This window comes from Schistocerca gregaria, chromosome 2 (genome assembly GCF_023897955.1).
Source record: "Schistocerca gregaria isolate iqSchGreg1 chromosome 2, iqSchGreg1.2, whole genome shotgun sequence".
Classification (NCBI taxonomy): domain Eukaryota; kingdom Metazoa; phylum Arthropoda; class Insecta; order Orthoptera; family Acrididae; genus Schistocerca; species Schistocerca gregaria.
The window spans coordinates 205585251-205602745 of NC_064921.1; the positions used below are offsets into that span (position 1 = coordinate 205585251).

The window sequence follows — 17495 nt, forward strand, 5'->3', positions numbered from 1 at the left end:
GTATCAGATGTGGTGGTACACTGATGCTGTCAACTCATCAAAGTAAGTGTTGATAACTGCTGGGGACACTTGTGCTCGGCTCCTTTTAATATTTTGACACAATCGTTGGGAGAGTTTAGTTTTGTGTCTAGCGGGGAAGCCAAGTGCTCACTCACATACAGGCATGTTATCTTTAAATTTAGCTACATTCTTGCCCTCTCTGTCCAAGTGATATTTTACAGAGCAACGCAAGTCAAAGGCATTTAACGGATATCCCCAATCTGCAGAAACTGCAAGACATTCAACAAGTTCTTCTTCAAGATGATTAGGAAGGCAAGTCTGACCACCTTTCTTCCTGAACTTAATATTACCAGGAAGCGTGTCTCTAGATTTCTTCATATAACGTTGTACAGCTGATTTAGAAATTTCAAATGTTTTTCTGCTTTTCTTATAGACATTCCACGAGCAACTGCCTGCATTATAATCTTTTCATCAACAGGACGATGTATTTTCGATCGAGGATCTGTTTTATATGTCCTAGGCATCGTGAAACACTGGAATGAGGTTAACATTGAGGTTAGGGTAACCAGTAAGTAAATAAAGTTGTTAAAAGTAAATTTTGTTTATCATCAAATTAAATATTTTTAAGTTAAATATGTCACCAGAACTAATTCCGGCGTTTTTCGCCTTGTCCCTATTCACCCCAATATAGCTACACAAATGCTACTTGAAACAAACAAATTAAATGGTTGCTTTCAGAATGAAGATAACTAAACATTTGTTATGTGTAAATACTCACAAAAATACACTGAACTGAGAATATAACTCCAACAACACGTCAATCCAGTCACTAGCTAGCATCAATCAACAGTTTAAGAGGTATAAAAATTTAATGCAGATTACCAGCAGATTAAAATGTTTGCCCACATGACAAAAATAAAAACACGATTTTGGCACCAAAACATCTTGTAGACAACATAATGGCCATCTTAACTGCACTAGTCCCAACACCTTAGACGAAAACATAAGTGAGAGGTTTCATTTCATTTCCCAGTTTTTGTCCCTATTCACCCCCCTGTCCCTATTCACACAATCTAATGTTGCGAAACACTGCTTTACCAAACAAAGATATAGTTTGTGTTTTGTAGTCATGTAGGCCTACATATTATATCATCTTGGGTATATACTGTATTAATATTGCCATATAAACACAAATGAGTTGCGAGAGTGCCAATCATATTCTTAGAAGGTATGAAACTTTCAGTCAGGTGTTTTGGTAGTTTCGTATTTCCTGCACCAAATGCGCTGCTTTCGTTTCACGTGACTTTCATACTTTCCAATTAGCTGAGGACAGACGTTTATATGTTTGACATAACACATTTTGACAAACTCGTTTTCCTGTATTCTATTACCTAATTTTGATAGGTTTTAGCAGTGACAGTCAGTAAGTGCTCTTGAAAACGCATATCATAAGAGATAATTTATTGAGATAGCATTCTGGGGAGCAAGGCACTGAATTAAGAAATTATGCCCACAATGTCTGCAGTACTTTACCCATCATTTACTTAGTGACTGATTGATAACATGACAATAGGGAAACGTATCTGTTTGCACCATTTTGCTAAAAATGTGCTTTTTAAAAATTCTTTCTTCTGGCAGCATCCAGAAGCTATGGATTCTTGTAAACTTCGAATCAAATTACAGAAAATTTAGGTATCAGCCCAGTGGTCGTAATTCAGTCACATTTGCATATGGACCACAGAACAAGTACACATACTGGGTGATCAAAAAGTCAGTATAAATTTGAAAACTTAATAAACCACGGAATAACGTAGATAGAGAGGTAAAAATTGACACACGTGCTTGGAATGACATGGGGTTTTATTAGAACCAAAAAAAACAAAGTTCACAAAATGTCAAACAGATGGCGTCATACGGTGATGATCGTGTGTTCAGCCGCCACTTTCGTCATGCTTGGCCTCCCAGGTCCCCAGACCTCAGTCAGTGCGATTATTGGCTTTGGGGTTACCTGAAGTCACAAGTGTATCGTGATCGACCGACATCTCTAGGGATCCTGAAAGACAACATCCGACGCCAATGTCTCATCATAACTCCGGACATGCTTTACAGTGCTGTTCACAACATTATTCCTCAACTACAGCTATTGCTGTGGAATGATGGTGGACATATTGAGTATTTCCTGTAAAGAACATCACCTTTGCTTTGTCTTACTTTGTTCTGCTGATTATTGCTATTCTGATCAGATGAAGCGCCATCTGTCGGACATTCTTTTTACCTTTTGTATTTTTTTGATTCTAATAAAACTCCATGTCATTCCAAGCATGTGTGTCAATTTGTACCTCTCTATCTACATTATTCCGTGATTTATTCAGTTTTCAAATATATACTGAATTTTTTTTTTCACCCAGTGGATAAACAGGCTATAAAAACATCAGAAGAAATCAGTAAGATATATTGCATGGCTGTTACCCAGGCTGTCTTGCAAGAATAGTTTCAATAAATACTGAATACTAATCGTTCCCTACAGGTACCTATAAACGAGGGTTGGAACATAAATAGTGGCAACTATTTATTCACAACTGATACAAAAGAGTTACATGTTTACACCAGTTACTGTCCATCAAAGTCGTCACCAAAGTTGTGTTCTGTTGATGGTGCGATGGAGCGATCTACTGTCTATCGAATCGTACGCCATATCGTAACATTGGAAAAGACATGGGCCAGATCTTACGAGCCAAAACTGAAACGCCAGTCCAACGAATGGCGTCATTTTGTGTCTCCGAGAAAGTCGAAAGTGCCCCGGTATGGTGAAAGTTATGGCTATTTTCATGTACGACTTGATGGCGTTATCCTAACATATTACGTTCCTCCACGGTAGACTGTCAACGCACACTATTACTGGTCGTTTTTGGAGCAACACCTGCGACCAGCTTTTGCGAAAGAAGCAGCGACACTTTCTGCGCAACCCACCATTTTGCACGAAAATACGCGGGCGCATACAGCGCAAGCAGTGGCTGCTCTGTTTGGACATGCGACTGGGAAGTACTGTACAATCCACCATACTCCCCGGATTTAGGTCCTTGTAACTTTCATTTGATTCCGAAGATGTAGGAACCACTTTGTGGCATTTGCTTCAGAACTGTTCCAGAGATTAGACAGGCAGTAGACCGCAGAGCGCTCCATTCACACATTAAGAGAACAGGCTCTGTTGACGGTACACTACGCCATCCAAATGGCTGGCAACATGTTCTACACAACGCTGGTGACTACTCTGTAGGACAGTGACAGGTGCAAACATGTAAATCTTTTGTATCGGTTGTGAATAAATAGTTGCCACTATTTGAGTTCCAACCCTCGTAGAAGGATCATGATTTAAAAATAAACAGAGTGCTTATGTTAAAGAAGGGCACAATTATCGCACAAGGGCCAAAAATAATTATTATATCAACATTTAAAGACACAAGCTTGCTGATAAAGATCCACAGAGGTATTATGCTAACTGTTCAGTAGTCTAACTGAGAGTGTGAAATATGTGGTAGCGTTACCAGACTTGAGAAGAAAACTTAGAGAGAACTTGAACACAGCAATTTCCTTCATTGTGAAGAAATATTTTGAGGCCCGTCCAAAAGCACAAGAACAATCATTGTCACTCTAAATCAGTTTGAGTACGATTTTTATTTTCGTGTTGATTAAAAACTTGTAGATTCTTTTATGAAGCTTATATTTTATTAATTTTAAACATACATCTGTAGAACATTCCAAGTGCTCTAATTGTGATTTACATTTTATCCACATCTATTTTGAAGCATTCAGTATCATTCTAGACATTGGTCAGAAGATGAATAGGTATATTTTCTGTTTGGACAATGCTCACCAATCAGTCGCACCACAATGAACACATTGCTGTTGCGATTGTGGTCTTCAGTCCAGAGACTGGTTTCATGTACGTCTCCATGCTACTCTATCCTGTGCAAGATTCTTCATCTCCAAGTAACTACTTCAACCTACATCCTTCTGAATCTGCTTAGTGTATTTATCTCTTGGTCTCCCTCAACGATTTTTACCCTCCACGCTGCCCTCCAATACTAAATTAGTGATCCCTTGATGCCTCAGAACATGTCCTACCAACCGATCCCTTCTTCTTGTCAACTAGTGCCACAAACTCCTCTTCTCCCCAATCCTATTCAATACCTCCTCATTAGTTATGTGATCTACACATCTAATCTTCAGCGTTCTTCTGTAGCACCACATTTCGAAAGCTTCTGTTCTCTTCTTGTCCAAACTATTTATCGTCCATGTTTCACTTACATTCATGGCTACACTCCATGTAAATACTTTCAGAAACGACTTCCTGACGCTTAAATGTAAATTCGATGTTAACAAATTTCTCTTCAGAAACGCTTTCCTTGCCATTGGCAGTCTACATTTTATATCCTATTTATTTCGACCACCATCAGTTATTTTGTTCCCCAAATAGCAAAACTCCTTTACTGCTTTAAGTCTCATTTCCTAATCTGATTCCCTCAGCATCACCCGAGTTATCTCAGTTACATTCCATTATCCTTGTTTTGCTTTTGTTGATGTTCAAGATACTGTTCATTCCGTTCAACTGCTCTCCCAAGTCCTTTGCTGTCTCTGACAGAATTACAATGTCATCGGCAAACCTTAAAGTTTTTATTTCTTCCCCATGGATTTTAATACCTACTCCGAATTTTTCTTTTGTTTCCTCTACTGCTTGCTCAATATACAGATTGAATAACATCAGGGAGAGGCTACATCCCTGTCTCACTCCCTTCCCAACCACTGCTTCTCTTTCATATGCCTCGACTCATGTATCTGCCATCTTGTTTCCATACAAATTGTAAATAGTCTTTGCTCCCTGTATTTTACCTCTGCCACTTTCAGAATTTGAAAGAGAGTATTCCAGTCAACATTGTCAAAAGCTTTTTTCTAAGTCTACAAATGCAAGAAATGTAGGTTTGCCTTTCCTTAATCTTTCTTCTAAGATAAGTTGTAAGGTCAGTATTCCCTCACGTGTTCCAACATTTCTACGGAATGCAAACTGTTCTTCCCAGAGCTTTTGCCTGTTTTTCCATTAGTCTGTACAGAATTTGCGTTTGTATTTTGCAGCCGTGTCTTATTAAACTGTTAGTTTGATAGTTTTCACATCTGTCAACACCTGCGTTCTTTGGGATTGGAATTATTATAATCTTCTTGAAGTACAAGGCTATTTCACCTGTGTCATAATTATGCGCACCAGATGGTAGAGTTTTGTCAGGACTGGCTCTCCCAAGGCAGTCAGTAGTTCGAATGGTATGTTGTCTACCCCTGGGGCCTTGCTTCGACTCAGGTCTTTCAGTGCTCTGTCAAACTCTTCACGCAGTATCATATCTCCCATTTCATCTTCATAAACATTCTTTTCCATTTCCATAATATTGCCCTCAAGTATATCGCCCTTGTATAGACCTTCCTTTCACCTTCATGCTTTCCCTTCTTGATATTCATGAAAGTGCGTCTTTTTTCTCCAAAGGTCTGTTTAATTTTCTTGTAGGCAGTATCTATCTTACGCCTCTTAAGATAAGCCACTACATCCTTACATTTGCCCTATAGCCATCCCTGCTTAGCCATTTTGCACTTCCTGTCGATCTGATTTTTGAGACGTTTTAATTCCTTTTTGCCTGCTTTATTTACTGCATTTTTATATTTTCTCCTTTCATCAATTAAATTCAGTATTTCTTCTATTACCCAAGGATTTCTACTAGCCCTCGTCTGTATACCTACTTGATCCTCTGCTGCCACTACTTCATCCCTCAAAGCTACCCACCCATAATATATTGTAGCTGTGTGTTCACTTTCATGATCTTCTTACTAAATTTTGATTTCAATGAAATTATGATAATAACTGAAATTTTTGTAAATGGAATACTAAGATGCATACTTAAATTGTTGTTGTTGTGGTCTTCAGTCCATTCTACTCTATCCTGTGCAAGCTGCTTCATCTCCCAGTACGTACTGCAACCTACATCCGTCTGAATCTGCTTAGTGTACTCACCTCTTGATCCCCCTCTACGAATTTTACCCTCCACACTTCTCTTCAATACTAAATTCGTGATCCCACGATGCCTCAGGACGTGTCTCAACAACCAATCCCTTCCTCTAGTCAAGTTTTGCCACAAATTCTTTTTCTCCCCAATTATATTCAGTACCTCATCATTAGTTACATGATCTACCCATCTAATCTTCAGCATTCTTCTCCAGCACCACATTTTGAAAGTTTTTACTGTCTTCTTGTCTAAACTATTTATCATCCATGTTTCACTTCCATACATGGCTACACTCTGTAGAAATACTTTCAGAAAATACTTCCCAAAACTTAAGTATATACTCAATGTTAGCAAATTTCTCTTCATCAGAAACGTTTCCCTTGCCATTTACAGTCTACATTTTATATCCCCTCTACTTCGAACATCATCAGTTTTTTTTGCTCCCCAAAATGCAAAACTCATTATGTGTCTCATTTCCTAACCTAATTCCCTCAGCATCATGTGATTTAATTCAACTACATTCTGTTATCCTTGTTTTGCTTTTGTTGAGGTTTCCTTATATCCTCCTCTCAAGACAGTGTCCATTCCATTCAACTTCTCCTCCAGGTCCTATTGATGTCTCTGACAGAATTACGTTGTCATCAGAAAATCTTAAGTTTTTCTTACTTCTCCATGGATTTTAATTCCTGCCCCAAATTTTTCGTATGTTTCCTTTACTGCTTCCTCAATATACAAGCTAAATAACATCGGGGATACGCTACAACCCTGTCTCACTCCCTTCCCAACCACTGCTTCCCTTCATGCTCATCGACTCATAACTGCAATCTGGTTTCTGTACAAATTGTAAATAGCCTTTCATTCCGTGTATTTTACCCATACTACCTTCAGAATTTCAGAATATTCCAGTCAACATTGTCAAAAGCTTTCTCTAAGTCTACAAATGCTAGAAACGTAGGTCACCTTTCCTTAATCTGCTTTCTATTATAACAGGTCAGTACTGCCTTGTTTGTTCCAACATATCTACGGAATCCAAACTCATCTTCGATCGGCTTCTACCAGTTTTTGCATTACTCTGTAAAGAATCATGTTAGTATTTGGCAGCTCTGACTTATTAAACTGATAGTTCAGTAATTTTCATATATGTCAACACATGCATTCTATGGGATTGGAATTATTATATTCTTCTTGAAGTCAGAGGATATTTCGCCAGTCCCCTTATGTCATGTTCACCAGATGGTAGAGTTTTGTCATGACTGCCTCTCCCAAGGTTTTCGGTAGTTCTAATGGAATGTTGTCTACTCCTGGTGCCTTGTTCCGACTTAAGTCTTTTAGTGCTGTGTCAAATTCTTCATGCAGTATCGTATCTCCCATTCCATCTTCATCTACGTCCTCTTTTATTTCCATAATAATGCCCTCAAGTACATCACCCTTGTATAGACACTCTATATGCTCCTTCCATCTTTCTGCTTTTCCTTCTTTGTTTAGGATTGGTTTTCCATCTGAGCCATTGATATTCATACAGGTGGTTCTCTTTTCTACAATGATCTCTTTAATTTTCCTGTAGGCAGTATCTATCTTACCCCTATATGATATAAGCCATTACAATCTTACATTTGTTCTCTAGCCATCCCTGCTTAGCCATTTTACACTTCCTTTCGATCTCATTTTTGAGATATTTGCATTCCTTTTCGTCCCTTCATTTACTGCATTTTTATAGTTCCTTCTGTCATCAGTTAAATTCATTGTCTCTTTGTTATCCTAGCCCTTGTCTTTTTACCTACTTGATCATATGCTGCCTTCGCTATTTCATCTCTCAATACAACCCATTCTTCTTCTATTTTTTCCCCCTGTTCTTGTCGATTGTTTCCTAATGCTCTCTCTAAAACTCTCTACAACCTCTGATTTAGTCAGTTTATCCAGGTCTCATCTCCTTAAATTCCTTCCGTTTTGCAGTTACTTCAGTTTTAGTCTATAGTTCGTAACCAATAGATTGTGGTCAGAGTCCACATCTGCCCCTGGAAATGTCTTACAATTTAAAACCTGGTTCCTGAATCTCTGTCTTACCATTACATAATCTATCTGAAACCTTCTAGTATCTGCAGGATTCTTCCATGTATACGATCTTCTTTCATTATTCTTGAACCAAGTGTTAGCTATGATTAAGTTATGCTCTGTGCAAAATTCTACCAGGCAGCTTCCTCTTTCATTCCTTTCTTCCATTCCATATTCACTTCTACGTTTCCTTCTCTTCCTTTTCCTACTGTCTAGTTCCAGTCACCCACGACTATTAAATTTTCATCTCATTTCACTATCTGAATAATTTCTTTTTTCTCATCATACATTCCATCAATCTCTTTGTCGTCTGTGGAGCTTGTTGGCATATAAACTTGTAGTACTGTGGTAGGTGTGGGATCCATATCTATCTTGGCTACAATAATGCGTTCATTATGCTGTTTGTATTAGCTTACCTGCATTCCTATTTTCCTATTCATTATTAAACCTACTCCTGCATTACGTCTATTTGATTTTGTTTTTATAATCCTGTATCCACCTGACCAGAAGTCTTGTTCCTCCCGCCATTGAACCTCACTAATTCTCATTATAACTAACTTTAATCTATCCATTTGCCTTTTTAAATTTTATAACCTACCTGCCCAATTATGAGATCTGACATTCCACACTCCGATCCGTAGAACGCCAGTTGTCTTTCTCCTGATAACAACGTTGTCCTGTGTAGTCCTCGCCTGGAGATCCGAATGGAGACTATTTTACCTCCGGAATATTTTACCCAAGTGGATGCCATCATTATTTAACCATACAGTAAAGCTGCTTGCCCTCGTGAAAAATTATGACTGTAGTGTTCCCTTGCTTTCAGTCGTTTGCAATACCAGCACAGCAAGGCCGTTTTCATTAATGTTACAAGGCCAGATCAGTCATTCGTCCAGACTGTTGCCCCTGGGACTACTAAAATGGCTGCTTCTCCTCTTCAATAGCCACAAGTTTTTTTGGCCTCTCAGTAGGTACCCCTCCACTGCGGCTGCTCCTACAGTGTGGCTATCTGTATCACTGTAGCACGCAAGTCTCCCCATCAACGGCAAGTTCCATGGTTCATGAGGGGAGATGAACACATTAAAGACATGAAATGCATCTAGCGGAAAACCTTAATTCACCTCACTAGTCAAAAGTTGAACCAATATTATTTAAATTGTTTTCAACTAGCCCCTTGTGGTCCATGAAGTATAGCACTCCTTGTACATGATTCACATTTACGAGTGTGCCACCCACACTTTTCTTTCTCACAGTTGAATTTCCCATTGTTTCTCACACGGAACAGGACTGGAAATTGACTGATGCACACAGAACAAAAGACTACCATAAGAGACTGGAGCATCAAGTATGGCAGTTTCGGGTCAAAAATTCACAAGTCAGCTGGATGTAGTTCACTTGATAGAACTGGAAAACATGTTCAAATATTTCGAGGTAACTGTATGTTTCCTTGAAATAGAAAATCCGGACTTAAATTTAAAATAATTAATACAGTGTAATGCCTTTGTGATACCTATGTCATGGCAGATTTGGCTCTGCACGACTTACAATTCTTGCTAAAGAAGTTTGTATGATGTACAGGTATATGGAGTTCCTTCAAGCACTCACAGTAAGCAGATATCTTATCATTTTATTATAAACTTCCTCAGAAAGTCAGGGATGAAGTTAAGTTGCTGCTGCAATGCAATTTTTATCGAAGTATCTGAACGCCAAAAGCAAAAGTGTCGAAGTACCATTGTTGATTTGCCTCAGAATTATTTATGATGCCTAGATTGTGTAATAAGAGAACATACCACATTTACAAAAATAACCACACAAACATGTACATACATAATCATGTCATAATTCTCAAATACATAAACAAATAAACATACTCAAAAAAATTAAACTCACTGAATGGTGAGCAAAAACGTTCTTGAAGGTAACTACATGTAAGATTTAGTGGACTAAACAAAATACAGCCAAATACAATCTCAGTTCACATTGTCCAGAGAAGAACAAAATCAACTGAAATTTTACTGTTTTATTTCTGAGTGGATCTACTGTACTTATTCTAAATCGTAGTTTAGAAATATCATTTTTGTTACTTGTTCTCTTGAAAGGTTGGATCATCTGACTTATTGGTTGCCCGTCTTTGAAACTATGCACTCACATGCAACAGAGGTGGCCATAATACAGGTGTGCTGTGGTGTTTACGTTGTGTGATAATGAGAGAAGGCATCTTTTGTTTCTTTTAATCAATGTTCAGAATTTGCTAAAACAGAGTGCATGAGGCTACGATGCCTCGACAAAAGTTGCATGGTGTCTACGGTACAGTGCACCCAGCTGGACTTTCAAAATATTATATCAAGGTAAAGGAAGCAAACTAATATAAAAGTTGCACTAATAAATTATTGTTGAAAGTGTAAATTAACTAGTAAACACTTTGAAAATAATGCTAGTTACAGTAATTTTCTGCTTGGAATTCACAATGATTCCATTTGGCATCATTGGGCATTTGTTATGTTACCAAATGTTACATGCAATAACTTCGACTAAAGTTTACCATAATGTGTAACTCTAATATTTTTCAAGTTTCTTTTGAAGCTTTATTATACTAACTAATATTAATATGCTAAAATTTTTATTGACATAATTTACCAGTTTAGTTGCTGCTTTAGTAACAAATTCCTGGTTTGTTTATCAGATGATTCGCAATCATAAATCAACATGAAGAAGAAATATTGCTGCTTCTCGAAGGTGATTTATATGATTTGGACCTTGATATGTCTGATGTGGAGGAAGAGATTGAAAATGCTCAGCAGCAGGACCCTACTTCACTGGATATACAGTTTCTTCAAGAAATGGACCTTGATATGGTTTAAATTCTGGACCCTGAAGCCAATGATGAAGATGATGTTCCCTTAGCTTCAAGATTACTTGCTAAGCCAAACCTTGCAGCAAGTCATTCAGCTCAGAAAATTCAGTGTGATACACACCAGGATCTTCAGTGGAGAATGAAGGACATTGAAGAAGTGGACATATCATGTAATGCAGTTTTTTCTGACCCTCCAGGCGATGAACTGGCACCTTTGCAGTATTTCAGAACAATGTACAGTGATGACATTATCCAGAACCTAGTCGAGCAATCTAATCTATACTGCACACAGAAAACAGGTGCATCTTTAGATACAAACGTTCGTGAAATAGAAAAGTATATAGGGATAAACATCCCAGCAGGTGTTGTGAAAATGCCTAGTTACAGAATGTACTGGGCAGAGGCTTCAAGATTTTCTTCAATAGCTGACTCAATGCCTAGAAATTGGTTTGATAAGCTAAGAAATTATTTACATGTGAATGACAACACTAAAATGAAACAAAGAGAGGGCCCTGATTATGACAAGCTGTTCAGGGTGAGACCACTTGTTGACAAAATCAAACAAGGTTTTTCAATTATTGAACCTGAGGAATATCATTCAATGGATGAATTAATCATTCCTTTCAAAGGTCATTCATCCCTGAAACAGTATGTAAAAAGCAAACCACACAAGTGGGGTATAAAAGTTTCTGACTATGCTGGTTCTAGTAGAATTGTGTACGATTTTGAAATATACCGAGGGAAAGGAACTGTACATAATGATACTGGTCTTGGTATAAGTGGAGATATTGTGATAAGGCTTGTGGAAGGACTGCCAAAATATAAAAATTTTAAAGTGTTTACAGACAAATTTTTCACCTCTTACAATCTTATTTCATCCCTGAAAAACTATGGCATTTTGTCTGTTGGAACTGTTAGACCCACGAGACTACAAGGCTGCAATCTAAAAGCAGACAGTGAGCTGAAAAAGCAGGGACAAAGATCATACGATTATCGAACTGAAACACAAAGGAACATCATAGCGCTGAAGTGGTATGGTAACAAGTCTGTCGTTCTTGCATCATTGTACAAAGGAGGAAGTCCAGTAGAACCAGTGAAACGTTGGTCAGTGGGAGAACGAAAATATATTGATGTTCCAAGGCCAGACATTGTTAGAGAATATAACCGTTCGGTGGGAGGAGTTGATCTGCACGACATGCTGGTTGCTTTTTATAGGAATAATATTGGTGTGAAAAGATTTTATTTAAGGATCGTTTTCCACCTCCTTGACATGCGTGTTGTGAATGCTTGGCTTCAATACCTCTGACATTGCAGAAAAAGAGGAATTACCAAACACATGTCTCTGTTGATTTTTCGGTCTGATGTAGCTCATGGACTACTAACAGGCAGGAGACATTTTGGTAAGAAGACGAGGACGGCCAACAGATGACAGTCCATCGTCTACAGTTGCGAAGAAACGAGCCCCATTGGTTCCCAGCCCAGTTGATGATGTAAGGTATGACAACATTGGACACTGGCCACAGCATGTAGAAAACAAACAGAGATATAAATTGTGCATTACAGCATGTTCTCGAACGAAATGCATCAAATGTAATAAACCTCTTTGCTTTACCAAAGACAGAAACTGTTTCTTAAATTTTTATGTAAAGTAATAATCATGCTCTAAAAAAACATAAAATTGTCCTGAAATGCAAGTTGCATTATTGAAAGTACTAATTTTTCTTTAATAAACTGCATCAAATTGTGTAATTAAAATATTCATTCAAGTTCCATTACCAAGCACTGTGACATCCCAACCGCCTGATTCAAGGAAACAAATCCTGCCCAACGATGCCAAGTGAAGTCACCCCTAATTTCCCCCAAAAAACAAAAAAATAACAAAATTTCTTATAAATATATATTTTTCCAATCATTATGTAGGGAAATACGCGAAAAAATATTTTTTCCTACAAGTAAATAAAAGTTGGGCTGGAAAGGGTTAATAGCTTCATTGCTGTAACCTGAGTTTTTCAGTCTCAGACAATGAATTTGTAAACCTTTGCTTAATAAGACGACTTTTGACAAGGTTTTATTTTTTTCGATCCTAATTTCTGTTGTTACTTGCTCAAAAGGAGATAGTATTTCACAAGATTTTTCAGTAACTGAACAGTCTTCATTGGACAGTTTTGTTTGTGAATCCACAATAAGGATGGCCAGGGTGCTTTGCAAAGGCTCTTTGATTTTCAAAAGCCTTTCAGACATTTCATACGTGGAATTCCATCTTGAAGGACAATTTTGTTTCGGTTTTAAGATAGGGAAGCCCATTTACTTCCGAATGTTGTGTAATTTCTCAAGTGCTTGAGGACTTCTGTTGAAACATTCGCTATTGACTTCACTTTTTGCCCTTGTGTCTGTAATTGGTTCAAGGCCTGCTTGCACAATTAAATTCAGTGTATGTGCAAAACAATGTACATGCCTTCATTTGTACATTGTCAGTACCTTCACCATATTAGGTACATCATCTGTAGTGCAAGCTACAATTTTATTGGTAATACCCCAGGTGGAACTCACATTTTGTATTCACTGGAAAAGTTTTCAGCTGTATGCTTGTCATGGAGTTTAAATCTACGAGGTGTACAACTTTGTTACCGCCGTTTTTCCCCAACATTTGAGGCTTTAATGAAACAAATTAGTCACACATCTATCATTCAAAGTTTTTTCCATCGCTGGTCACTACTTTCTCCCATCTTTCTGGCAATGTACGAATACCGCGTCGAAAAAATTGCGCATATTTTGAAGTGATCCACGAATCGATCCATTTTGTTACTTCTTCTTGAGATCGGAAGTGTTGATCAGCCAGGCCATGCGCCATTGATCTAAACAGGTGATAGTCAGAGGGGGCAATGTCTGGAGAATACGGAGGGTGGGGTAGGACTTCCCATTTTAACGTTTCCAAGTACATTTTGACCTCTTTTGTAACGTGGGATCGAGCGTAGTCGTAATGCAAAATCACTTTATCGTGCCTGTATTGCGGCCGTTTGTTCTTTAATGCTCTGCTCAGACGCATTAATTGCGTTCGATAACAAGCACATGCGATTGTTTCACTTGGTTTTAAACCTCGTGGTACACGACGCGGAGCTGGTCCCACCAAATGCAGGGTATGATCTTGGACCGTCAGGTTTGGTAAAGTGACGTCGTGTTACTTCGAAATTTAGGTATAAATTTTATAATTTTTTTTTAAAGCAAGAGGGTCAACTAATATTACATCGCTTACAGCTGATGATGTGAAAGATCCATTGTCTACAATAGAGGATAACTGGCTTCGTCATTGCCCAGATTCATAAAAACTGGTTTCGAACGAATTTCACTAAGATTAACTGTTGGATGCTTATGTCGCAAATGTTTGTTTAAGCAAGAAGTAGAACTACCTTTAAACGACAACACTGCCGAGCACAAGCTACACTTAATTTTCTCAGTATTCATCTTCATAAAATAAATGGCTTCGTATCGCCATAGCTGAAGACAGAAGAACCAACACATACGGAACTGGAGGCGGGAGCAAACTGCATTCCTTGGAATTATACCTACATCCAGTTTATGTGTATGTCAAAAAACTACCCTCTACACCTTTTTTTATTTGAAATGTTGTATGTTTAATTGTGTTTTTTAATATGATTACTGTACATGTACAGAGGAGCACGTATTATAAGAAATGTGTAAGTTAACTGAATGTTTTTCACATTTTTATCATTTTGAATGCGAATAACGTGAGTTATTTTATTGTTTTTTAGTGTTTATAATGCAGATATTACACCATTTCGGAATAGGGCAGTCAATTAGAAACGAAGATTTATTTTCGGAAATCTTAAGATTCATGCTGTTGTGTGTCAAAAAGATTTCGACATTCTTGAAAGTGTTTCATGCAGTGGTATGTTAAATGTGTTTCAGTATCTGCACTGAGCTCGAATCTCGTCCTTGACAGAGTGGAATGAAACATCACTATTTCGATACAATTACTCCGTTCCTAGCACAAGTGGACTGACACAGCGGTATTTTGATACAACGATACAGTTTTTGTTTCTGGTTCGTGATCGAATCTGGTCCCGTTATCCAAGACAGAGAGGAATGAAACGCCACTATTTCGAAACACGTGCGTCTCGCGGACCTCGACGTCATCAGAAAGGCCGAAAGTGTGACAGCGCTACCTGGTGACTAGACCTGTTAAGCAGCTCCGTTCTCCTAAGTGACGTCATCACCTGTTGATCACAACCTTTATACAACCTTACCCTCAACTGTCGTTTTGGAACGTCAAGTCAATCCAGACTGTTTGAATGACGCTTCCGTTAAGATAATTAAATGTAGAAGTAAGCTTCGAATGCCAATAATCTCGATTGTGGTGTCATACTAATCCGCAGAGTAGTCAGAGTTACAGATTAGTGTCTTACGTGATTGACTGAAGTCAACTCATTACGAATTATTGGCTGAATAGCAGAGTGATTAATAGCCTAACATATATCACAGATTCAGGACAATGTCTCTAAATGATTTTTAGCTATTAAGTGCAGCTTATTAATGTAACTGTCACTCAGACGTTTGCAGAACGAATATGTCTTTGCATCCATACCAGCAGGAGTAAACGCGGAAAAATTGATCAAATATGGCAAAAGATACGTAATGAAACACCAGGTTCATTTTCCCAGTTTGTGTACGACATCTGTAGGTAATAATCATCAAAATACACATCGGGTACTTGTGTCAGGTCCTGCAGAAAGTGTCATCACTTCTGTCTCTAAGCTGGTCATAACTTGTGTTTCAAAAATGAACAGCATGGAGACAGAAGTGATGACACTTTCTGCAGGATCTGACCATCATTTTGCAGGACAATGCTCAAGCACATACAATGCAAGCTGTTACTGATTTGTTTGACTCATAGGGCTGCTAACAAAGTGCTATACCATCTACTGCACTCCCCTGACTTGATCCCTCATAAGTTCAACTCGATTTCTAAACTGAAGGAAACATTTCACGGTATTCTCTTCAGAACTGCTACAAATTCCACGCCACTCGAACTGTCAACACAACTGGCACTGCTAAGAGTATCCTACGACTTCTACATTGCTGGCAACGGGTTGTACACAATGCTGGTGACTGCTTTGAAGGCCAGTAGAACTCCGAAACACTTATCTATTTTGTACAAGCTGAAAATAAATAGTTACCTCATATATTAACTTACGTGTGACATCTGATCTGTTCTTGTATCTAGCTAAGACTAAAAACAATACCAAATAAATAAATAAATCAATTGCTAAATGCGTTACCAGTGTCTCTTAAAGTTGCGACCATACAGTCTAATTATTACTGCTTCCCTAATCACAGGCACCCAATAATTGCAATCGTGGCCCTGAATCGTCGTCTGTACATACAGTCTTGTGTTTATTCATTAGATTGTTCTTGGAAATTGCTGTTTTTAGTGTTTCTGTATTTAAGTTGGTAAGTTCAACACAGCAATTAGCAACAGTCTTTCCAGACTGACCTACATAACAGACGCTGTACTTGTAGAGAATATTACAAGTCCCCGGTACTCTGAGACTGAGAGTATTTTCGACAGATCATGGTTCGTTAATTTCGCTGGTTGGCCAGAAGACTGATCTGCTTCCTTGGCCAGTTTAGATTCTACTTATCTTATTCGTTACTGCTCCACAGAATGGAAGTTGTTCTACATGTTAGCCCACATGGCTAAGCTGAATGGTATCATGACTTGGTTTCCTTGGCAGATTTGATCTGATTACACATGCATGATGAGATAAAAGAAATTATTCAGGTAGTGAATGGAGACCAAAATTTAATAGTCATGGGTGACTGGAATTCGAGAGTAAGAAAAGGGAGAGAAGGAAACATAGTAGGTGAATATGGATTTGGGGGGGGGGGGGGGGGGAGAAATGAAAGAGGAAGCCGTGTGGTAGAATTTTGCACAGAGCATAAATTAATCATAGCTAACACTTGGTTCAAGAATCATAAAAGAAGGTTGTATACATGGAAGAACCCTAGAGATACTAAAAGGTATCAGATAGATTATATAATGGTAAGACAGAGATTTAGGAGCCAGGTTTTAAATTGTAAGACATTTCCAGGTGCAGATGTGAACTCTGACCACAATCTATTGGTTATGAACTGTAGATTAAAACTGAAGAAACTGCAAAAAAGTGGGAATTTAAGGAGATGGGATCTGGATAAGCTGAAAAAACCAGAGGTTATACAGAGTTACAAGGAGAGCATAAAGGGAACAATTGACAGGAATGGGGCAAAGAAACACAGTAGAAGAAGAATGGGTAGCTCTGAGGGATGAAGTAGTGAAGGCAGCAGAGGATAAAGTAGGTAAAAAGATGAGGGCTGCTAGAAATCCTTGGGTAACAGAAGAAATATTGAATTTAATTGATGAAAGGAGAAAATATAAAAATGTAGTAAATGAAGCAGGCAACAAGGAATACAAAAGTCTCAAAAATGAGATCAACAGGAAGTGCAAAACTGCTAAGCAGGGATGGCTAGAGGACAAATGTAAAGATGTAGAG

The 17495-nt window shown here is 38.2% G+C and overlaps 2 protein-coding genes across 2 annotated transcripts in view; one reads left to right on the forward strand and one right to left on the reverse strand.

Annotated features, from left to right (window-relative positions):
• LOC126336698 (uncharacterized) overlaps window positions 1-17495 on the reverse strand; it is a 71398-nt gene that overhangs the window by 25211 nt on the left and 28692 nt on the right. The window lies entirely within an intron of this gene.
• LOC126335698 (piggyBac transposable element-derived protein 3-like) lies at window positions 11087-12253 on the forward strand. Its single transcript, XM_049999157.1, has one exon. The coding sequence runs from the start codon at window positions 11087-11089 to the stop codon at window positions 12251-12253; it is 1167 nt and encodes a 388-aa protein (XP_049855114.1).

Bases quoted from the DNA above. Each gene is read 5' to 3' on its own strand.
- LOC126335698 (XM_049999157.1), top strand. From the start codon at position 11,087: ATGAAGGACATTGAAGAAGTGGACATATCATGTAATGCAGTTTTTTCT.